This window comes from Protopterus annectens, chromosome 1.part0, assembly GCF_019279795.1.
Source record: "Protopterus annectens isolate FY-2018-M chromosome 1.part0, PAN1.0, whole genome shotgun sequence".
Classification (NCBI taxonomy): Eukaryota; Metazoa; Chordata; order Ceratodontiformes; family Protopteridae; genus Protopterus; species Protopterus annectens.
This window is the reverse complement of record NC_056725.1, coordinates 1171024478-1171048965: the sequence shown is the minus strand read 5'-3', so window position 1 is coordinate 1171048965 and position 24488 is coordinate 1171024478. Positions and strand designations below refer to the sequence as shown.

The window sequence follows — 24488 nt, the reverse complement described above, 5'->3', positions numbered from 1 at the left end:
ACTGGTTTATCAGCGGACAGAGAGGACCTTGGAGCATTTGGGTTGGGTTCCTCAACACAGAATACTACCAGTACAACTGACCAATTGGGACCTGAATCCACCTGTGCCATGGCCTTTGAACAACTACACAAACATTTGAGATCTTTAAGATCTAATGTTTGGCATTTGAAACTGTTCAAGGCATATATTGCTAAAGATATAACACCAAGGGGCTTAAGAACATGCATACAACCCCATGTTGGGGAAGCTGATGCGGAACTCAATAGCCAGTGGTCAGGTATACAACAGCAAGCCACTATGGCTTTTGTGGAAGCTTTATCCAAATTTCTTGATCGGGTAATTGATAGGGAAATAGGTACAATCACTAAGTTGGTTGATGAAGTGAAGCAATTTGAAGCTCAACCTTTCTTTAACACGCATTTGAACAAGGTTGCTACTGATCTTAAATTAGAAGAGCAGTTAAAGATCAGGAAAATCAAAACATTTCAAAGGGATCAAGCAGACTACTTAGGGGCAAATCCATTTTCATATTCCAACAAACATGTTAGATTTACATCTCAGTCTACCAGAACTCCTAAGAGAAAGAGATCTCGATCTATACTTAGGAAACGCAGTGCAGATACTGGCTCATTGACAGATGAGCTTTCATCTTGTACTGACAATGAATTACAGGCAGTATCAGGCTCACCGTCCCCCAAAAGGACACCAGGGACAATCCCTTTAGGCTTAGATATCAACGTGGGGGGCGTAAACACAAGAAGCACCGGTGATATACAAAGTTTATTGAAAATGGCAATGAAGAACTGAATGTGAATGTTAATACAAATGTTTTAAATTTGTCTGGTTTTGATCGGTCACCCATTCAATTGTCAGTACTAAATAAAGGTCTTACTTTCATACCCGGTTTCATGGTTCCTGAAGATAAACTGGCCCAAGATGTTATATCGTTTTGTAGGAATTTGAATCTCAAACTATATTTTGGTGACACAGATAGTAACTACAACAATGACAAATTTTTATATCACAAATCCAGTTTTGTTCCTCCGATGCATCCTTTGGTACATCTTTGAGAATGCTGATCTTCACTTTTCTTGCTCTGATATACGTTTTAAACCAAATAATATTACTTTGGCAGAAAAACAAGCTATTCTGGAATTACAGAATAATAGAGACTCAGTTATAATTTCGGCTGATAAAGGTGGGGCTGTTGTGGTAATGAATTGGTGTGATTATGACAATGAGGCAAAGAGACAACTTTCTGATCAGAGATATTACTCTGTAATGCCCATCAACCCCACCTTTCGTTTTAAAAAACAGATTGATGAATTTTTGGCCTGGGCCAATGATGAAGCAATTATTACTCAAGATACTATGCAACAACTCACAACTCAGGATATGATGGCCCAATATATTTATTTTCTACCAAAAATTCATAAGGACCCGATTAATCCACCTGGTAGACCCAATGTATCAGGCAAAGGGTACATTACTGAACCATTGTCTCTATTATCTTACAAAATATCTGAAGCCATTGCTGAGTTTGGTACAATCACGGCTGCAAGACACTACCAATTCTTTACAAATTATTTCTGACACTCAACTTGAACCTTGTTGGCTCATGTGTACCCTGGATGTAAGTGTCCTATATACCAACATTCCACATGAAGGGGGTCTGGAGGCATTGGCTTGATGTGGCTGATTTATATCCACCTGAATTCAATGGTTTTTATGGTGGGCTTAGCAGAATATGTTCTCCAAAGTAACATCTTCTTTTATCAAGATATCTGTTATTGGCAAACAAAAGGCATAGCGATGGGAGCTTCATTTGCCCCGATTTATGCGGATTTATTTATGGCCTATGTTGAAAAATATGTCATTTATGATTGCCAAAACAACATCCATTTGGAATACATTGATATCTGGAGACATTACTTGGATGACTGTTGGATGGTATGGAAGGGGGATATACAACAATTAATGGATTTTATATCTTATTTGAACAACAACCCATGGGGTTTACAGTTCACGGTACATCATGATCTGAATACCATTACTTTAATAAACAGATTATCAGATCATACATTAAGCACAGAAGTATTCAGAAAGTACCCCCAATACAATACCATCCTTCATGCGTCCAGTTTCCATCCACCACACATTGCACGCAACATTCCTAAGTCACAATTTATTAGAATTAAGCGTATTTGCTCTCTTGACACTTCATTTCAGCAAGAGAGGATGGATCTTACTAACAGATTTAGATCAAGGAGTTACAGTATGGGACATGTGGTGAGTGCCAGTAGGCATGCCAATACACTTGATAGAGAGGAACTACTGACTTATAAAGATCACACCAGTACTGCACCACAACCCATTAGGTTTGTTACCACTTATGCCAGAAATTCAGACACTCTTATTCAAAGTGTACATAAACATTGGAATATTTTACATTGTGACAACTATGTGGCCAGTTATCATACCAGACAAGTGTCTTTTTTCATTTCGAAAAGGTAAAAATCTAAGCTCCTGTTTCAGCCATTACAAACATAGTTATTCGAACAATCAGTCTCATTTTTCTCAAACCACACTGACTGGGGAACTCTGATGGGCTGTTTCCCTTGTGGACATTGTACTAATTGTGTGTACGTCCATAAATCCAAACAGTTCTCTAGCAGAAATTGTGCAGTGGTTTATGATTTAAATTTTTTTGCTAACTGTAGCAGTGATTGGCTTGTATATTTGGCCATATGCAATTGTGGCGCATTTTATATTGGACAAACTTCTCGCCCTATTAGATTAAGAATATCAGAACATATCAGCAATATTAAAAAACAAAAAGGCCAACAATGCACTTTATAAACACCACTTGGTACATCAAACTGCTAGATTTTCATTTATGATCATTGATATTATTAAAGGTAATCGTTCCAATAAAACTGGCTGGCATTCAATTTTGAATGCCAAAGAAAAGAAGTGGATTGTAAAACTAGGTGTATTATTCCCACCTGGTCTCAATGAACAGTTTTAGGGATAACCAATTAGCTTTGAGATGGGGTTATTTAAATGACAACAATTGATTGTTTTGTTCAACACTGAGGAAGGCTGTGACAATGTCCGGCCGAAACCGGTCTGATTTTTTGTTGTTTTTTAGGTTTTATTATTAGAGTTTTTCAGGTAACTGTATGCTGGCTCTATGATTTTGTTGTTTGTCAGAGGAATGGTCTCATACTCTGAACCATTGCAGCTGATTAATATGCGAGAGGTTAACTTTAAGGGAAGAGGGTGAATGTGCTGCCTCAGACAATGACCAATACCCGTGACACTCAAATAAGCAATGCAGTGAGTAGCAGAATTAAAATATCTTCCTTGGAGTCTCCTCCTCTACATTTTTAATCCAGTACATTTCATTGCAGTGTTATGAAAAGTGAAATTTGTTCAGACTAATACACATTCACACAAAAACTAGTGTAACAAGCTGCCATCATTCAGATCTGTATGGCACACACATTTCATTTACTAAATGTTAAAATCAGACAAGCAAATCACATTTGATAATGACAGTTATAGCAAAGTAGTTACTCTTGAAATGCAGATAGAAGCAGTTAATAATTTATCAATGTTGGTAACAACCCTTAAACAGCCACAAGTCTTTGAATCTGAACAATGACAGGGTTTAAGCAGAAATAAAGATAAAATTGAGCAATACAAGGATATGCAAAATAAGTTTAGAGACAAAGTTTAGAAAAACACGAGCAGCTACCTTTGTCCTATATACACCATAAGCTGAAAATTCATTAACTCGTAAACCTTCACCCTCTTATAACAATGCAGGAGTTTCTCTCCCTTGTTTTGTGGGTTTGGAAAGAAGGTAGGCAGGTGAATAGCTTGGTTCAATGAGACCCTGGATACCACCTTTGGCATGAATGAAGGATTGGTTCTCAAGGAGACTCTGTCCTGATGAAAAATAAGAAATGGTTGTACTGCCATGAGTGCCTGCAATTCAGATACTCTTCTTGCTGAGGTTATGGCCAGAAGGAAGGCAGTCTTCCAAGACAGGAACTGTAACTCTGAAGATGCTGCTGGTTCAAAGGGAGGTAGTCAACTTTTCCAACATGAAGTTAAGGTCCCATGTAGGCACTGGTGGTTTTCTTGGAGGATTGATGTTTTTAATTCCTCTTAGAAACTGCTTTAGGAGAGGATGAGAGAAGACAGGTAGATCAGTATTGTATTCTGCTGAAATTGCTGAAGCATGAATTTTTATGGAAGAGTAAGAAAGGCCATTATGGAGCATGTCTGCCAAGTATTCCAGGATATGTGCCATGCTCATCACTGTGGCATCTAGGCTCTTTGCGGTGCTCCAAGTGTGGAATCTTTTCCATTTTGCTGAATATGTCTTTCTCGTGGAAGGTCCTGAGCTTCCATGATGATATCCTTCACTCTCTTGGATAGCTTTTCCTGGTGAGGAGCCAAGGTATTCTCCAGGCTGTCAGCTGCAGGGTTTTCAGGCTGGAGTGCAGAGTTTTGTAATTGTGCTGTGTCAGAAGGCGTGTCCATAGTGGTAGAGGCCGCGGTTTCAGGTGTGACAGCCTCGTAACAGTGGGTACCAGTGCTGCCTAGGCCATTCCGGGGCTATCAGAATCACTTTTGGCTGCTCTGTCTTGATTTTCAGTAAGACCTTGGTCATTAGTGGGAGTGGTGGAAATGCATACACTGTTAGAGTATTCCAACTGAAAGAGAGGGCGTCCACTTTCCATGCTTGTGGGTGGTATGTCCTTGTGCAGAATTTCTTCAGCTGATGATTGTGGTGGGAGGCAAAAAGATCTATGTCCGGCCTCCCCCATGATTGTGTTATTTGAAGGAAGATGTCTGGGTGCAGCATCCATTCGTGTGGGTCCATGGTATTTCAGCTTAGGCTGTCCGCCAGTATATTGTCTTTTCCTGGCACAAACTGGGATTGCAGCTCTATATTGAGTTTTAGGGAAAGTTCCCAAAGATTCATTGCTAGTCTGCAAAGAGGGTAGGAATGGGTACCTCCTTGCTTGTTTATGTACCACATAACTGTGGTATTGTCTGTCTTGATGTAGAAAGAGCTTGAAGGCCTCGATTGCATGAATCACTGCCAGCATTTCCTTTTGGTTTATGTGCATGCGCAATTCTTTCTGAGACCATAGACCTTGGATGCATCTGTCCTCCATATGTGCTCCCCATCCATGGTCTGAAGCGTCCGAGGTAATGGTTTGGCTGGTTACAGGTTTGCTGAAAGGCAGGCCCCTGTTTGACTGGCTTGCTTGGGCCCACCACAGGAATTCCTTTTGAAGGCATGGAATGAGTGGTATCAAAGCTTCCAAGCTGTGATTGTGCTGAGACCATAAACTCCTTAGGTACCATTGTAGTTTTCTCATATGCAGCCTTGCTTGTGGAATCAGAAGAATGCATGATGCCATGTAACCCAGGGCATGCAGGATTTTCCTTGCAGTCATCTGAGTTTGTTTTTTTAGATTTTTGAAGTAATCCGGTAGTTGTCTTTGTTTTTCTTCTGTCAGAAAAGCCATTTGGGTGGTTGTATCTAGTTCCGCACCCAGAAAAGTTATTCTTTGGGATGGCACAAGTCTTGACTTGTGAATGTTGACTGTGTATCCCAAGGCCTGTAGTAGGCGGATGGCATAATTCAAATGTTTTTCCAAAGTTTGTTGGCTGTCCGCTTGTATAAGGCAGTCGTCCAGATCTGGGTATATTTGAATCCCCTGAAGTCTGCAGTGTGCAATTACTGATGCCAGGCATTTCGTGAATACTCTGGGAGCAGTAGATAAGCCAGAGGGCAATGCTGAGAATTGATAATGCTCTGAACCTGCAAGAAATCTGAGGTGTCTTCTGCAACTTTGTCTGATAGGGACATGCAGGTATGCCTCCTTGAGGTCTAGAGTTACCAGCCAAGACCCCTTGCCCAGCATGGGAAGGAGTTGTTGTTGTAGGGTCAGCATTTTGAATTTTGGCACAATGAGATAAGTATTCAGTGTGGACAAATCGAGAATAGGCCTCCATTGTTTTTCTTTTCTTGGGACAAGGAATAGTCTGGAATAAAATCCTTGGCCTTGTTCTGCGAGAGGAACCTTTTCTATAGCTTTCATTTGCAATAGGTTGGCAATTTGTTTTAAAGCCTCTGCCCTCTGATTTGGTGGCAGGTTTGGCATTCCCTTTCTTTCTGGTAATGTATGGAAATGGAACCTGTATCCTTTGTCTATAATTTGCAGTGTCCATTTGTCCCTTGTAATACTGTGCCAATTTTTTGAGAATAAAGACAACTTTCCGCCCAAAGGTGCATCTAATTGAGCCCTGGTCGGCGGGGTCAAGGTGTGGTCATTGAGTCTGTCCTTGTGCAGCAGTTGTTGGACCTGCACTACCTCTCTGGTTAGGAGGCTGCCATTGGCGTCCTCTGTAGGAGCCTCTAGCTTGCCCTCTACCTCTGCACGCCTGTTCTTGCCTCTTTGAAATCTCTCTTCTGGAAAGGACCAATTCTTAGAAGGCCAATTTCTGCTGAATCTTGGTGGTTGTACCTGGAGGAAATCTTTGACTGTTTGTACAGATTTTGCCTTTTCCTCAAATTTCTTTAAGACCTCTTGAGAAGTGGAGCCAAATAACTTTTGCTTTTCCAGTGGAGCATCCAGAAGCTTAGCCTTAACATGATCTGGCAGAGATTGTTCCTTCAGCCAGGCATGTCTACGTATGACTGCACTTGTCATTGCTGACCTACATGAAGCTTCCAATGCATCATAACCACACTGCAAGAAATGGTTGCTAACCTGTTGTGAATTATGTACCAGATCCTGTAGTGACTTACGATCTAGGGGTTCAGGCAAAGACAGTTTTTTCTGCAATTCATCTAACAAATACTCTTGGTACTGTATCATATGAAATTGCCAATTTAAAGCCCTCAGACAGAGTGGAAGTGTACACTTTTTTACCCCATCTCTCTAAAGCCCTGGACTCCCTTTCAGAGGGGAGTGGATTTTTAGTAGTGGCAGCTGCAACCCCTTTAGGACCCTGGGAAATAGTTTCTGGGTCAGCAGAGTGGGCCTTGTAAAGGAAATGATGCGAGTCCGGGACCCTGTAGTACCGATCGGGTTTAACAGGAGCCGGAGGAAGGGTGTCAGGGGTAGTGCTAGACTCAGAATACACATCATCAATGACACTTAAAACAGGAGGAATAGCCAAAGGTCTATGCGGAGGCAAATGAAGTCCTTAATCTCTTCCTGGAATCGGAGAATTCCTGGCCCTGCCATTGGAAATGCTCTCTCATGGAGTGAAGGGTCTCCCCAAAGGACAGCTCTTCAGGAGGGGAGGCAGAGGGAATAGATTGCTCTGCATCAGAATCCTCGTAGGCAGTGAAGGCCTCCTCCTGGTAGTCTGATAGAGCAGAGCCATCAAAGGCCTCAGAGGACTGAGGTTCAGCAGACTCAACCCTGGGCCTTTTGTCTAGTGGGAGTTGAGAGCCCCTGTCCGGATGAGGCTGAGAGCCCCTAATTAAGGAAATAAGGTCCTCAGCCAAACTTAGTATCTGAGAACCTGTAGTGGATCCCTGAGAAATAGACTTGGGAGGCGGAGTTTTTTGTTGCTTAGCAGCTTTAGCCCTAGTGAAAGCTTTTATGGACATAGATGCAGGGGGCCTGGCTGCCCCATGTGCTGGAGTAGTTTTGTCTAGGGGAATGGTGTCGGTAGGCTCCTGAACACCGGTTTCCGAGGGTAATTCTATAACCGACTCAGAAAATGCCTCCGGGACCGAGGCTGTCGGTAGAGCGGTTTCTATGGACGGAAGTACCAAGGACTCTGTTTCAGCCGAGACAGAGACACTCGCGGCAGGCCTAGGAGCGGTTTCAGCCGAAACCACGGGCCGCGTGTGTCGGTCCTTGTCCTTCCGTTTCTTGGTTAAATGAAAAGTCGGAGTCTACGATGGCATTTTATAAGAGAAACTAGCCCCCAAAAATTCCTCTGCAAACTCCGACAGACGCCTAAGAGTGCGTCGATTAAAGGAGGCACAGGCAGTACAGGCCGAGATGTCGTGGTCTGGGCCTAGGCAGGGGAGGCAGTAGGAATGGAAATCCTTATGAGGTATTTGTTTCCCACAAGTCAAGCAATTATTAACTTTAAGCGTTTGATCTGACATCGGCTGAGGCAAGAAAGAGTCCCCAGCAGTACCAGCTTTTGAAGTCTTCGGTAGCTGAAGTTACAGGAGCTGGCCGACCGGCACTTGCGAACTGCTTCTGCTTCGGGCACCATGCAGCAAGAAAGACTGAGGAAGATGGCGTCGGCTGGCACTTTTATACCCCAGGCGCTCTGACGTCGGGAAGGCGACATCAGCCGCCGGCGGACCCAGACTTTGGAATCCGGCTGACCGAAGGGCTGCCTGAGGCAGGACAACCCATATGTAAGGACTGCAGATGCATCCTTGAAGGACATCTAGGGGGATTATTCCCACCTGGTCTCAATGAACAGTTTTAGGGATAACCAATTAGCTTTGAGATGGGGTTATTTAAATGACAACAACTGATTGTTTTGTTCAACACTGAGGAAGGCTGGGACAATATCCGGCCGAAACCGGTCTGATTTTTTGTTGTTTTTTTTAGGTTTTATTATTAAAGTTTTTCAGGCAACTGTATGCTGGCTCTATGATTTGTCAGAGGAATGGTCTCATACTCTGAACCACTGCAGCTGATTAATATGCGAGAGGTTAACTTTAAGGGAAGAGGGTGAATGTGCTGCCTCAGACAATGACCAATACCCGTGACACTCAAATAAGCAATGCAGTGAGTAGCAGAATTAAAATATCTTCCTTGGAGTCTCCTCCTCTACATTTTTAATCCAGTACATTTCATTGCAGTGTTATGAAAAGTGAAATTTGTTCAGACTAATACACATGCACACAAAAACTAGTGTAACAAGCTGCCATTATTCAGATCTGTATGGCACACACATTTCATTTACTAAATGTTAAAATCAGACAAGCAAATCACATTTGATAATGACAGTTATAGCAAAGTAGTTACTCTTGAAATGCAGATAGAAGCAGTTAATAATTCATCAATGTTGGTAACAACCCTTAAACAGCCACAAGTCTTTGAATCTGAACAATGACAGGGTTTAAGCAGAAATAAAGATAAAATTGAGCAATACAAGGATATGCAAAATAAGTTTAGAGACAAAGTTTAGAAAAACACGAGCAGCTACCTTGTCCTATATACACCATAAGCTGAAAATTCATTAACTCGTAAACCTTCACCCTCTTATAACAATGCAGGAGTTGCAGAACACCATGGATGTAAACTCAATGCCTTGTTCAAGAACCTCTTTCCAGCTGATAAAGGTCACAGTACTCCCCAAAAGGTAAGCCAAGACTGACTGAATTTTTTAACAGATGCCTTCAAAACCTGGAAGAGTCACCTCACTTGAACATCCAGAGGACTGTCTTGGAGCTAATCATCGGCAGTTATTCAGCAAACACCATTTCTTATGGCATGCTCCGCCTCTGCAGATAGCAATGCAGGTTAGAAATTCTACATGCTTTTGGATTCACATTTTCAAATCTCAGCATCTTGTTTGTAGTCACTCTGCTACACAGTCCATTTATGATGACACAGCCTTTGGCAGAAAGTGGCACAGAAGGGGGAAACTATACAAAAAGCACAGCTAATGTGCATGTCTGAATCAGTTTTACTTCCTAACCTCTAACACACTTTATAGAAAAACAACTGGATAAGTCCTATATAGCTTTGCACATGTTAACATTTCTAATAACATGTTTTCAGGGAAAAAATAAGTTTCACTCCGTTTTTACATTTCACATTTTTGCTGAAAAAATTGCCGAATTACACAGCATTGTTTCTCTTCTGAAATCAATTACATTTACTTTAGCATAACATTTCAAGAAGGAACAGTAAACCTTCACAGGTAAAAAATTAACACTCCTTTTTTCAAGTTATTGATTATAAATACATCCATCCACAACCCCTTTTTCTCAATTTTTGCACATGGGCTTGGTGCGTCACTAAATAGAGTGACAATCTACAGCCAAGCTTCACACTTCCGGGTGCCTAGCCCTGTTGTGATTGTTCTTCCATACCCCCCCACACCTTTGGCCAATTTAGAGTGTCCAATCCACCTAATGCAAGTCTTTGGAATGTGAGCGGAAACCAGTGTACCCACAGGAAACTGATGAGAACATACAACTCCGCACAGAAGGTATCCCAGCTGAGAATTGAAATGAGAAACCTCTTGCTGCAAGGCAACAATGTTATCTGTCGACTATATTAGGACTAAAGCGATTAAAAAAAGTATGCCCTTACTGTGCCAGTTATGATGCGGACCCTTGTTGCGTCTTTGGTTAGATAATCAGAACTCAAATAATAAGAGCTTGGCCTCACTTTTGGGAAGTTATCATGCCCAGGAACAGCCATGTACTAGTTTGCCCCCCCCCATGCCCTTAGTGTGCACCTGCAAACTATGAAACCAGAATGTGGACTTGCACTTCCATCATGCTCAAAAAATACAAAAGCTTATACAAGTCTGTTGTACACGGAGCCCATAAGACAAAGTTCAAATCCCTTTTGGGGGGGGGGGGGGTGATGAAGGGAAGGAATTTCAGACTAAAGAAGGAAGGTCTTCATTTGTCACCAACTGATATGGTAAAAATGTACTTGTTATATCTAAATTCTAAGCCACTTCTTGACGGATCCTGGGCTGGGTAGAATCCCAAGCATTACAGGCTACCTGGATAGTAGGAGTCAGGGGGTCACAGTATTAGAAGAGCTGCGTAGAATTCCCAGGCAGTACAGACTAAGACTACCTGGAAAGTAGGGCCAGAGGCAAGCTTCAGAATAAGACTGCTGTATAAAAAGACTAAACCATGTACCATACACCAAGAAATTAGAAAATTTGGAGAGCCGTAGTATCCTAAAGATCCTGAACAGGACACAAAGCACTGCTGGAGACCACCTCTTCAGGGAGACTAAAGACAACCAGCCTAAAGGAATAAGGAGACTCAGGGTAAGAAATGAAGCCCCACTGGACAGAAGGGGGAAATCTTCTCATTCCCAAAACTATTGGTGGATGGGGCAAGCAAATGCCCAAGAGATGCCAATCACCATTAGCCTACTGCAGAAAGAGGGATATCTCCCGCCAGTCAATCAGGAGGGGCCATGGAGGAGGCCTAACATTCAGTCAACTGAAGGACCCACCCTTAAAGGGTCTGGGACTAATTGGGTCCTTAAACAGAAAACCCACGCCACATGACAGTAGTGCCAGACACTATCATCAGGCAATCACAAAGAACAACGGGTCATTCTGAGAGTAAAGAATCACACCCAGTCTCTATACATCCCAGAACCTCACCTAGCCCATGAAGGTGGGCGTGGGGCAGGTTTTCTAGGTAGAAGCAGTTAAGTTCGAGTCAGGCAGCCTGACCAGCCTCAGCCTGAGTCTCTTTCCTTTTTTTTTCCAGGGGCCAAAGACAGCAGCTACCCAAGGATTCGGAAGAGTTCAAGCACGAGTTAGGAGTCTACAGCAGTATGGAAGACCCAAACCTCTGAATAAGGAGGGTATCAATGCATCACTCTCTCTGGGGAACCAGACCCACTTCTCAGTAGAAACCTTAACCCTTCCTCACAACTTGTTGCATAGCTCCTCTACTTCATCTGGTGGCTCCCAAGGTCCACAACATTCAGGAAACAGGCATTATACAGTTCTCAAAGGGAAAGAAAATAAACACAGGAACATTCTTCCCAGTGAGTACCCTACCACCGATTAAAAGTCTGGGGTGCCTCAGAGACCATCTCCATGGATGCTGTGGGAGAGTCCCCAGTACCCCACCCAGATGATCACCAGCTAAGTTAACTAGAAAAAGAAGATCTGGGCTGATGCTTCTAGCTGGTCTCCTGTAGGATCTACACCAAAAACAAAAAGGAAGGCCCCGAAAAGGGTGAAGTGGGGGGGGGGGGGGTTCTACGAGACACCAAGAGACAGAAACAGGCTCTTCTTGGGAAGATATGGTCTTTCATCATGGAAGCTTCCTCTGCAGCCAACAGGATTAGGCAGACTGGCTTACTCCTCCTTCCAGCTACCAAAGATGTGATGTGGAGACCAACACAAGGGGACTGATGCAGTAAAAAAAAGACAAAGGGGATTCAACTGAGCCTCTTCTACTTAGACAGTGGGGTAAAGATAGACAAAGGTGAGGCTCTCCCTCAGACTACAGTGAAATGGAAAGGAGCACGACAGGACAGCTGGTTAGGAGCAGGAGGAGGAAGAAATCTGTGGTCAACTGTCTCAAACACCTGGGGTGCCTGCAGTTTCCCTCTTCCACTGAAAGGAACAGGAACACAAGAAAAGCTGAACTCGAGGAAAGAGGACTGCCTCCTTCCTAGAAAAGCACTGTGTATGGACTACAGGCTCATGCTAACCAATCCATTTCTGTCAAAGGGGACATCAGTTTGTACCCAAACAAGAAAATTTAAGCCAAGCCCAACTTAACAAGCACAAGAGGTGTCTACCATTCTAATAATTATACCTGTTGTATCCTAAAGCTAGTATTCCAGATGGGAAAGCGCCCACATAAACCTAGACTCATGGGTTCTAACATTATCCAGTTCTGACCCAATAATGAAGGACTGAAGCTTGAAGAAGGCACAGCTCAGCGCTCAAAGCCTCAAAGTGATCGACAAACTTATATTTGCATAAGTGTTCTCACCATAACAATAAATGTTCATGTAGACTCACTGTTTCAGTAAAATTTCTGACATATGCGAACTAGCCAGAGGTTGATCTCCACCCAGTTGTCATCCAAAGCTAGGCAGACATCTTGGCAGGGACAGGTTACTCCCAACACATGGAAAAATGTCTGCATCCTGGCTAAAAAGTTCAATCTGCTTGCCCCATTGATCTATTGCATTTGAAAGGAAGAACCCACTTCTCTCCTATCTTTTTTTCTAATAACTTTAAAGGAAAATAGATGTAATTTTCTAATGAACTGCCCCAGTTGTGGCCTACTGATACCTCAGAGAGTGGACCACTTGTGAGGCAATAATGGGTGGTAACTGCACCCCTTTTTATCCCCAGCCTCTACTACTAGATTGACCCCATATAAAAAGAAAGAGTAAAAGGGGAAAAGTTGGTGAGAGTTGGCACTGCAACAGCTATTCTACTCAGAAACCTAACTGCCAAATCTAAGGACTAGTAGCTGGTGTATGGGTTTAAGGCTGTGAACTGAAGTTCCTGATGTACAGAGTTTGATTCCCTCAGCCCTCATCTGCCTGCTGTATGACCCTGCCCAAGTCACTTAACCAGACATTGCTCCCCTGAAAGGGACTGTTTATCCACTGGGCCTACCTGGTTAACAAAGGGGTATTTAATTTTTACTTGCACTCCTGTTGTAACAGCTGTAGCACATTCTTTTGTATAGAACTCTGCTGCAACATGATTCATAATATCTGAGGAAATTACAAAAGCATTGCCGAAACAGGATCCCTCCGACCCTGAGTGTTGAGTGCTGAGAGAAAGCCTTGCAAAACAGCAGTACCAAACCCTGCCCTTTCCTGAATGGCATACCTAGTTTATGTTACCTGTGAGCACTGGATCAAGCAGATCCTTCAAAAACTCTGAGGCATTTGCTCTAAGAGAATTGGCTCCAACTTGCCTCTGCAAATCTGTCCTACATCTTTCATAGCAGAATGAAACATACCTGGTCGACCATTTAGAAACATCTTTTCGGAAATCAGCCTGCCTTATTTGTCTGGGTTGAATAATACAGACTGTTCTATTTGCCAAAAGTCCCTGCTTCAGTAACTGAATTACTTGTACACATTTAACTTCAAAGAATATTTTGATTTCTTTACTCAGGAAAGAAGAACATCAGCAGAGGACCTTAATGAAGGATGCGCACCAATTTGGCATGAATGAAGGGTTTGTTGTAATGCTCACTCTCTCCCTATTCTTTGTACAATATGTTCTTTGCACATTATGACTTGCAATTCTAAGATCTACCCAGTAGAGGTAATGGTAAGTAGAAAAGCTGTCTTTCAGAATGATACTGGAAGGAAAAAGAAGTCAGGCTCAAAAGAATCAAAGTTCAGTTTCTTAAGCAAAATACTGAAGCCTAAAATCATGCAGACAGCCCACCTTGGTTGTCAAGGATTCAGGACAGCCTTAAGGAAAATAGTTGACTGGGGGAAATCAACTGGAAGCCTTGCCAAGATAGCCAAGTGTGTACCTTAAGTGAAGAATAAGACTGACTACTTGTATAAAGATCTGACAGGTATGAGAGAAGCAGTGGCAGCCCTGTTTTCTTGGGGGTTTGGTCCTTCTTGTTACACCAAATGGAAACTTCTCCATTTAGCTATGCACAACCTCTGTGTTAGGTTTCCTGGCTTCCGTTAATAATATAAGAATCTTTAAAAAAGCATTCAAGAGAAATGAACATTACATCATCTGTGTGGTTAGTCTGACACTCTGAAATGTGGGTGCATCAGCAAAACAGACTTCTAAATCAGTAGTTTGCTCTAGGGTGAAAAGGGAATATATTTCCTGCTGCACAAGTAGGGAAAATGAGTGCCATCTGGGCCAGAAAGTGATCAAAGTCACCATGGGTGTCTCCACATTTACACTTGGCAATGCATTCAGTAGCAAAGAGGTCACAGAATACACAAAGGGGTAAATGCCGTCTCATAAGAAAAGAAAGGCATTTACTACCTTAGTTTTAATGCACAGAAATCAAGTATGGAATTTCAGGAGCTGGTGACTGTCTGTGGAGACATACAGATCTCTTTAGTGGCATCTATTTTTTGTTAGGCTTTTGAAGCTGGCTCTATTCAGATGCCACCTGTGGTTGCTGTTGTATATTCTGCTAAGGGTGTCCACTGTGCTGTTGAGTTCTGAGGGTATGAAGGTTGCCTTAAGATGCGTATATGACCGAGATGCTACCTCTCAGGCTAACTGTGGTGCTGCATGTGGTCACAAGCAGAATGCCCAGGTTCTACACCAACCTAAAGGATTTGAGAGCCAGGAGTATGACCAACATTTACTTGTAGTTTATGCAGAGCCTCTCTGGTGCAGGGGTACATCAACTCTGCACTCTAGCATCTGCTCTCAAGTTCTCTTTGATGTATCCATCAGATTAGGACAGCTTGCAGGGAGTTGAAAAGGTATCTCCAAATTTGCTCATGTTTGGGAAACCCAAAAGGCAAATTAATTCTGAATGCATTGCCAAGAGTACTAGTACCTCCTCTCTAGTAGAGTAATGCTGCTTCTATTGGAACTTCCAGTACTACAAGTCTTTCTGCAAATGGAATTTTGCCATGGTCACAGTAAGGATAACTTGTGTTACAAACTGCTGGGCCTTGGGGAACACCACTGGTATAGTGGACAATCTTTGGGTATGATACAAGAAGAATTCCCATAGGGAGGTCACCTTTTCAATGTTAGAAATGCCCTGGGAAATTTTCCAGTATGTCTCTCGTAAAAATCGTGCATTTGAGGAAGTCAGTATGGTTTCATCAACTGAGGAGTTCAGGAATCAACTGCAGCAGAAAGACAATTCAGCAACAATGGAGGAGTTCAGTGGCTAGAGAAGATGTGGGTAGTGTAATGGAGTGAGTGGCGTTTCCAAGAAAACAAAAAAATGAAATACAGCTGAGAGAACTCAGCAATGAACACGTTTTATAGCTTTTTCAAAAAAGAGTGACCTGGGAGACGATGTGGCATTATTGCAGGGAGGGATGGCAGAAAAAGATTTTTGGAGAAGATGAGGATTTAATGAGGATGAAGATGAGGACTGATTTACCAAGGACTGAAGAAAACAGAACTGATAATAATGTTAACAAATCTTACACTTCAGTAGTGGCATCTGGTGTTTCACATCTAAAATGCATCATTGTCCAGAAGGTGCTCAGAATAAGAGGCATACATAAAATTACAGAAATCAAAGAAAAAAAGTTGCTTTAAGAAATAAAACATTGTGGTAGTAAATATGAATAGTACTTGGGAGAATTTAATTGTGATTTGAGATGGGGAAAAACAGGACAAAATATGAAAAATAAGGAAGTTATTGAATGTGGGTGCTTGATATTAAGGAAGGAGACACACACACATATAAATAATACACACACTATTTTAAAGACAAAAACGTTTTTGTCTAAATATTAAAAAGAAGCTAATGGAGGACACATCTATTATAGTTTTTCCAGTTCACCTGGCTACATGGACAGACATTTATAAAGATGAATATGTAATTAAGGAAAGGAAATATTAAGAAGTTAACGGAAAATATTGCAGAAGTGATTTTGCACAAGGAAATAAAAGGGTTATGGTTTAATCAAACGATGATGGTTCCTTTTTTTACAAAGGTTAGACTGAGTGGTCGATTTAGTTTAAAAAGAAATACAAAAAGTGCATGTTGTGTTGGAAAAGGATATTAGAAAAGAAGAAAAAAAATAAGAGATGAAATGTGGAAATGGAGCTAGAAATTATGATGAAATGTATTTCTTAAAGGAGAGAGAATTATGAGAATAGGAGGAAGTAGAAATATTACTGCATAAGCATTATTACTATATGCAAGGTAAAAATGGAAATTTGTGGCAAGAAGCAATGAAGATTCAATAAGGGAATTAAAAAGGTAGGGATGGAATGATTTACTGAAGGAACTATGGGAATTTTACAGAATGTTAAAGAAATTTACAAGGAAGGAAAACTTAGAGAAAAGAAAAAAATGGCAGTGGAGATGTTTACAGAAGCAGCAGTATATTATTTACATAAATATGTGACTTTTGAGGAGTTAACAGGTATTCTTAAAGCAGTTAACAAGAACTCGCTGGGAGGAATAAATGGAGCAAGTAATAAGGTGCAGAAGGATTTAGAAGATTGACATAACATTGTGAAAGTGTTGAATGAAAGGAATGATGTAAACATACTGAGCTATACAAGAGTAATGAAATTAGTTTGGGAAGAATGCGATTAGAAAGACATTTACAGTTGGAAACCTAAACATTTTAATAAATTGACTGTAAAAGTCTGAAGAAGACTTTGCAGGGGAGATTTGACAGTATGGAATTTAGGTAAAAGGCGTCCAAGTAAAATGGAAAACAAGCTAAGAAGCTATTAACAATAATTTGAGAGGTGGTGGGCAACATTTTATAAAGTAATAAGGCAGTGAAATTAGTGGTGGGTGATGCCAGTGAAACTTTTGATAAGGTTATTTAAGAAATTAAAGTTATGCGGGATGTGTTACAACAGTATGCAGTTAAACAGCATTATTTTTAAGTTGCTAAAGATGGCTTATGAAAGTAAAGTCAGGGTATTAGTGAATGGATGGTAGAGTGAAAGAATGCCTATTCAATGAAGTGTGAGGCAGAGATACCTCTGACTAGCATTTTTAGTATGATCATGAATGCAGTTGCAAGTAAATTATGGAAGAGTCTTAGTGAGGAATGTACTGAACACAATAAAAAGAGTCGTATTCAGATTTTTATGTCTTATGCAAATTAAGTTGCACTGGTAATGAAACAAGAAATTGATGGTAGAAACAATAGTTTAACTGAGTAGGGCATTAAAGAGGGTGGGGTCTCAATTAAAGAGCAAAGCAAATAGAGGAAATTGCTACAATGGGGAGATTCGCTTTCCCAAGGAATTAAAATTTTTTTCTCAGGAGTCAGATTACAAAAAAAAAGCTCTACAACCATGGTAAGGATTTACAGAAGGAATAAAATAAAAAAAAAATAAAAAACTTTATTATGGGAGACGTTTAGAAATCATCATTTTAAAAATATATTAATGGAGTAATTCTAAGGAAGTTAATTAAGGGTAGCTTGGAAATGTGCACATCCTACCAAATACTGAAAAAGGAGGTGATGCATGCAGTTTTCAACATTAAAGGATTCAAAACTGAATCCAGTAAAAAGATTTTTAAGACAGGTTTTGTTTTTAAGACAAACTAGGATTGATAAATCTAGTGGTACATTAATTTGGATTACATTTACATACAAGTGGACTCACTGACCGTGGTTTCTGCAAAAGCAAAAATCTTGAAGAACGTTTACAGAAACTACTTTTACTGAACCTCATAAACATACTTTTTTTGCAGTGGAGCAAGCCCCACTGTACCCCTGAATGCATATATACACCAACTCTACGGCTGCACAACAGTGGGGAAAGTCGAAAACTATACTCATCAATGAAAGACATTTCAGGGAATGGTTTTCAGTATTTTTATCTTCACCGAAGACAACTAATGACTTGAGACAAACCCCTTACATTTGTATTGGATTTTGAAATGCAAACAAATATGAACCAAATGGAATAATAACAAGAATAATGTAAGCAAAATGAGAGACTGTTTTGAGAAAAATTGAAGTAGGTAAAATAGAAAGAAAGACAGAACGCTATCAGACGAAGATTTTTTTTTTTTAGAAAATTAGACTTCAGGATGTGGAAAGACTGAAGGGAATGCTACGAAAGTATAATAAAAACATTATATAAATCCATGAGGTTTACATGAAGAAATTAAGGCTGAAGAGAAAAACAATGCAAAAAGTTAATATTCTGTCAAGACTTTTTGTGGAGACTTAGTATAATTAATCGGTAAAGGGAAGCATGATGTACAAGGCAGTGGGAGAAATATATTTTGCATGTAATGAAGAAACTACAGAATGTTTTTCTTTCTTATGAAGAATTAAGAGCATCTGAGAGATACCCAAGTAAGAATGGTTGACAGATGCTAAAATGTAACTTGGAGATTATTTTCTACAAATACTACAGAAAAAAATAAAGATGGGAATGTCACAGAAATTAATAGATTTTTTTTAAGTTATTTGGGAAATATGGAAAATGTGAACAGAGGGACTGTGTATAATGAAAATAAAAAAATGGCTGTGGTAGAAATAGTGGGGATTTTAAACATGTAAAAAAACTAAACTACTGAGTTTTATGTATGACTTTTTGTGGAAATGACACACACACACACACACACACACACACACACACACACACACACACACACACACACACACACACACACACACACACACACACACACAATATAAAAAGTGTCCACACCCCTGTTAAAATGCCAGGTTTTTGTGATATAAAATTGAGACCACAATAAATCATTTCAAAACTTTTCACACCTTTAATGTGACTTATAACCTGTACAATTCAATTGAAAAACAAATGAATCTGTTAAGGGAAAAAATATGAAAAATAAAAAAAATACAATAAGCTGGTTGCATAAGTGTGCACACCCTTAAACTAATACTTTGTTGAAGCACCTTTTGATTACAGAATACCAAAGACAGTATGTTACGTAACAAAAAAAAATGCTATCACACCACAGCAGGGAGACTGACATCTCTACTTTATGCTCAAGATGGATTAGATCTCTGCACATTCAAAAATAGAAACTTCTGCCTTCAAACTCATAACCCATCTAATTACATTCTCCTGAAGAAAAGTTTAAGGAAGGATTTTGGGGAAAGGAAGACAAACCAGTTTAGCAACAAGTAGCAGGGTGAAATTTGCAAAGAGTGGGTTAAAGGGGCAACAGCAACTACAGCATACCTGACAGACTCCTGGTTACTTTTTCTTTGTTGACATCAAATATTCTGATGCCATTCAGCTCACGAGCTGTATATTACATAAGCTTATGCACAGAAAAAAAAGGTTATTCCTCTATACTGTCCTTGTAATCATATTAAATTTTAATACTCTGGTAAAGATTCTGAGCAAGATTCATCCTTTTTCCATTTCCATCTCAGACTATCACAATTAGGTGCAGCATACCAGTATGGCATCACAAACTGCAGTACAGTACAAAGAAATGCAGTTCATAGCCACTTCCAATGGAAGAGTCAAGTTAACCATGAAATAAAAATGTTGCTTCTATTCCTTCTTTTACTTTTCAATAAAATGTTCTTTTCTAATTTGTTTTAACTGTAATGAATACATAAAGCATGCAGGAAGGGAAGGAATGATATTTGTAAGCAATGGCTCCCATTATTTATTTAAATGTCTAGTAACCAGGCAAATGACCTGGCAGAGTGGGCTGTTTCCAGCCATAATCTAGGTGGAAGGCCTCAAGGTTGTGGGGAACTGGCATTTGGTGGGGCTTTATACATTTACTCACAATCAAAGACAAAGACCATCCTCCAAGCAATAGTCCTAACCCAAAATTCATTAACTAGATTTGACAAAAATCTCAACATAAGCAACAATTCTTTCTACGGCACTAAAGGATCATACCCTAAAAGCAATATATGCATTTCTGTAAGGCTGAATACACCATACTTACGCTGTATAAGCTTCCTTTTCTTTTGCTCGGAGTGGAGGAAGCTACTGAGATAGAAGACAATGGGCAGGAACAGAAGGAATGCAGTTATTGCAATTACCGGCACTGTATCTTTAGTGTGGACAGTACAATTGAAATCAGAGCTCCAAAGCCGTTTAGTTATATTCATCTGAAACAAATATAATCATATTACTGTATGATAAAATCATAAGGAAACATGGTACATTAATTATGAAGATATTTGGCGTAAACTTTTTCTAATAATTAATAGCGTGAAACAAGCAATAAGATACCAATAAAACTTTTTCTAATCATTAATAGCCTGAAACAAGCAATAAGATACCAATAATGTCAAGCTATACAAGAACGTTACAACAAATAATCTTCAAGTCCGTGTCAGCTGGAGACATAGGCAGAACTTCACCTCCACAGGACAGAAAACTTCCTTAATGACCCCAACACAGGTGTTGTGTTGGTCCAATATACTATGTTATTATTGTGTTCGAATGTTTTCTGTCAGTGGCCAACATGGCACTGAGGTTTTCTTCCAGATGACAGAAATCTATAAAAGATCTTCTACTCATCTCATGAGCTGGAGATTTGTCATTTAAGTACATCACTGCTCAGGTCAAACACACTAATTATCTGATTTACCTGCCAAGAGCAAGTAGAATGTGCTTTCGTCACCACAAGGGCAAAGTAGTGGTCAAACCTTAAAAACAAATAACTACTAGACATCACAAGCTGCAAGGCAGATATTCTGGGCTGATCAGAAAGATGGGAGGGAAGTAGGACAGCTGAATGAAGTCCCCTTAAATGTCTACTGTAATTGCTGCATCTTTGTGTACCAGGAAAGTACAGTTGTGTACACTTACCATAAACGTAGATGCTAGAGTGTATTCACTGTTGTAGTCATCACATTAGGGTTATCTGCTTGCAGTAGCCCTCAGTTGGCCTGATTATAAAAGTCTTGGGTCCTGCGTCGGTTGCTGTCTCATCTTCCATGATGTCAGGTAGTCAGGGGTATAAAAGCATGCAGCCGACGCCATTACATCAGTTTTTCTTGCCCCAGATGTCAGGTGCCACCATAATGGGAAGCAATTATATGTACAAGGTTACACCTCCAACAAAAAAGCAAATATGCCAAAAAGCTTTAAGCATAGTAAACAAGAATATAGGTATAGCCAATAGAAGTCAGGGGGCTGGAGGGAGGCTAACTACCCAAATGTGATGACTGCAACAGTGAATACACTCCAACATCTACATTTATGTTAAGTGTACACAACTGTACTAGGTTCTTCATGTTTCACTGCTGCAGTCATCACATTTGGGTAGATTCTCAAAGCTAAGGATGGGAGGAGGAAATTAGATAGCATTAGGACCAGCTATAAGGCCCTGCAAGACTGCAGTGGCAAAGCCAGCTCTGGATTTAGAAAATATTGGCAAATGGTAATGCTTGGTGAAGGTATGTACAGAACTCCAGGTAGCAGCTTCTAGGATGTCCCTGGTAGGGACACCTCGGAGAAAGGCTGTAGAGGTTGATGCAGCCCTGGTTGAATGTGGTCTTATCCCCTGTGGGGTAGGTTTTTCCATGGTGCTTATAGAAATGAATGCAATGGCCTATCCATTTAGAAATTATTTGTTTTTAAATGCCTTCCCCTCTGCCCCTGCAGCAAATACAACCAGCAGCTGTTCAGATTTCCTGAGAGGCTTAGTCCTGTCCAAGTAAAAATCTAAGTTGTCTGTGCACGTCCAAGGAGTCCAGTATTCATTCCCCTTTGTTCTGTGGATTAGAAAAGAAGGTTGGCAAATGAATGGAATAATTAAGGGCCACACCAGATACCACCTTGGGCATGGAGGGTTTGGTCCTGAGGGACACCCTGTCTGCATGAAAGATGATGAAAGGCTCCACTGCCATGAGGACCTGTAATTCAGACACCCTTCTTGCTGAAGTGATGGCTAAAAGGAAGGCTGTTTTCCAAGAAAGGAATTTCAACTCTGCATTTGCAGCTGGTTCAAAAGGAGGTAGAGTGAGTTTTTCCAATACAAAGTTAAGGACCCAGGCTGGAGTAGGGGCTCTCCTGGGTGGTCTTAAGTTTTTGGCCCCTCTGAGGAACTGCTTCAGCAGTGGATGAGAGAAGAGGGGTGGTTCTGTGTTGTAATGAGCTGGAATGGCTAAGGCATGAATTTTGATGGAGGAAAAGGAAAGGCCCTTGTGAAGCATCTCAGTTAAGTATTGAAGAATCGGAGGTAAATTGGGCGCTGCTGTGTCAATCCCCTGAGTTTGGTTCCAGGAACAGAATCTTTTCCATTTTTCAGCATAGGATTTTCTAGTACTAGGCCTCCTTGCCTTCAGAATGACATCCATCACTTGCTTACTGAGGGATGGTAATGGAGAGATCAGGTAATTAGCCAGGCTGTCAGGTTCACGGTTTGAAACTGTGGGTGCAGAATCTGATCCTCCTGCTGGGACGTAGGGCAGGGGTCAGAGGCAGGTGCCATGGAGCCGCAGTGACACTGCGCAAAAGAGGGTACCAGTGTTGGCGTGGCCAGTCTGGTGCAATCAGTATTGTCCTTGGTTTGTCTTGTTTGATCTTTAGTAGCACCTTGGAGAGAAGAGGCGGGGGGGGGGGCATAAACAGATAGGTTTTTCCAGGTGAAGGACAGGGCATCCACTTTCCAAGCTTATTTGTGGGGAGTCTTTGTGCAGAATTTGTCCAATTGGTAGTTCTGGGGGAGGCATACAAGTGTATCTCTGGGCTCCCCCGTTTGTTTCTCAACATGTTGAATATCTTTGGTTCCAGTTCCCATTAGTGTGGGTCCATGAGATTTCTGCTTAGCTCGTCTGCCACTGTTATTTACCTTTCCTGGCAGGATGTGAGCCTGTAGGTGCACTTAGTAGCTCAAGGCTGTGTTCCACAGAGCCATGGCTAGTCTGCAGAGGGGGCATGAGTGGGTACCCCCTACTTGTTTATGTACCACAAAACAGTTGTTTTGTCTGTCTACCATTAATTGCTCTGGAAGAAAGTGGTCCTTGAAGGCTGTCAGAGCATTCTGTACAGCTAACATTTCTTTTTGATTGATATGCAGGTGCATTTGACTTGGGTTACATTTGCCCTGAATGCAGTTCCCTACCAAGTGAGCCTCCCATGCATAATCTGATGAGTCTGTTAGGGTTTGGGCGGAAGGGAGTAGAGTGAATGGCAGTCCCTTGTTTTGGTGGCAGGCCTCTGCCCACCAAAAGAACTATCTGTAGACAAATTATGATAGGAATCATTGATTCTAGATCCTGAGAATGTTGACACCATAGGCTTTTTAGATACCATTGCAGTTTCCTCATATGCAGTCTTGCATATGGAATTAGGAGAATGCAGGAGGCCATGAACCCCAGGGCTTGCAGTATTTTGGTTGCAGACAGCTGGTGTGGCCAGTAGTTTGAAGTACGCTGTCAAATGAACTTGTTTCTCTGGTGTGAGGTAGGACATCTGGGAAGTTGTATTCAAGCTTGCTCCCAGGAATACAATTTGTTGGCAGGGTACAAGATGCGATTTATTTTCGTTTATGGTGTACCCCAGAGAAGTTAGCAATTTCTGTACAAACGCCAGATGATTCAATAGTATGTCCTGGCTTTCTGCCTGAATTAGACAATTGTCCATTTATGGGTATATTTGAATATTTATTTGCCTGCAAAATGCAATGACTGAAGCTAGGCATTTTGTGAATACCCTGGGTGCAGTAGATAAGCTCAAAGGGCAGTGCAGAGAACTGATAGTGCATGTAGCCTGCTTTGAAACGTCGGTATCTTCTGCAAGATTCCCTTATTGGGATGTGCAGGTAGACTTCCTTTAAATCCAGTGTTGCCAACCAGGCATCATTGCCTAGCATAGGAAGCAGCTGATGGAAGAGTTAGCATCTTGAACTTTGGGATCACTAAAAATGAGTTTAGAATAGACAGGATAGGATGCCAGGAGTTGCCTTTCCTGGGCACCAGGAAAAGTCTTGAGTAGAAACCTTGTCCCCTTTCTTCTTCTGGGACAGGCTGAATAGCCCTGATGCTTGAGAGAGAGAGAGAGAACTTGCTTTTGAGCCTCTGCCCACTGATTTGGGGGTAGATCTGGCCAACTGTTTGGGGTTTGCAAGGAGTGGAAGTGGAATCTGTATCCTTGGGAAA

The 24488-nt window shown here is 41.1% G+C and overlaps 1 protein-coding gene across 2 annotated transcripts in view; it reads right to left on the bottom strand.

Moving 5' to 3' along the window:
• Positions 1-24488, bottom strand: part of OSTM1 (osteoclastogenesis associated transmembrane protein 1) — a 184463-nt gene that overhangs the window by 10504 nt on the left and 149471 nt on the right. For both annotated transcript variants that reach the window (XM_044065393.1, XM_044065400.1), the window contains exon 5: positions 20321-20486. In XM_044065393.1, the coding sequence (XP_043921328.1) occupies positions 20321-20486 (166 nt within the window). The remainder of the gene's footprint in view (positions 1-20320; positions 20487-24488) is intronic.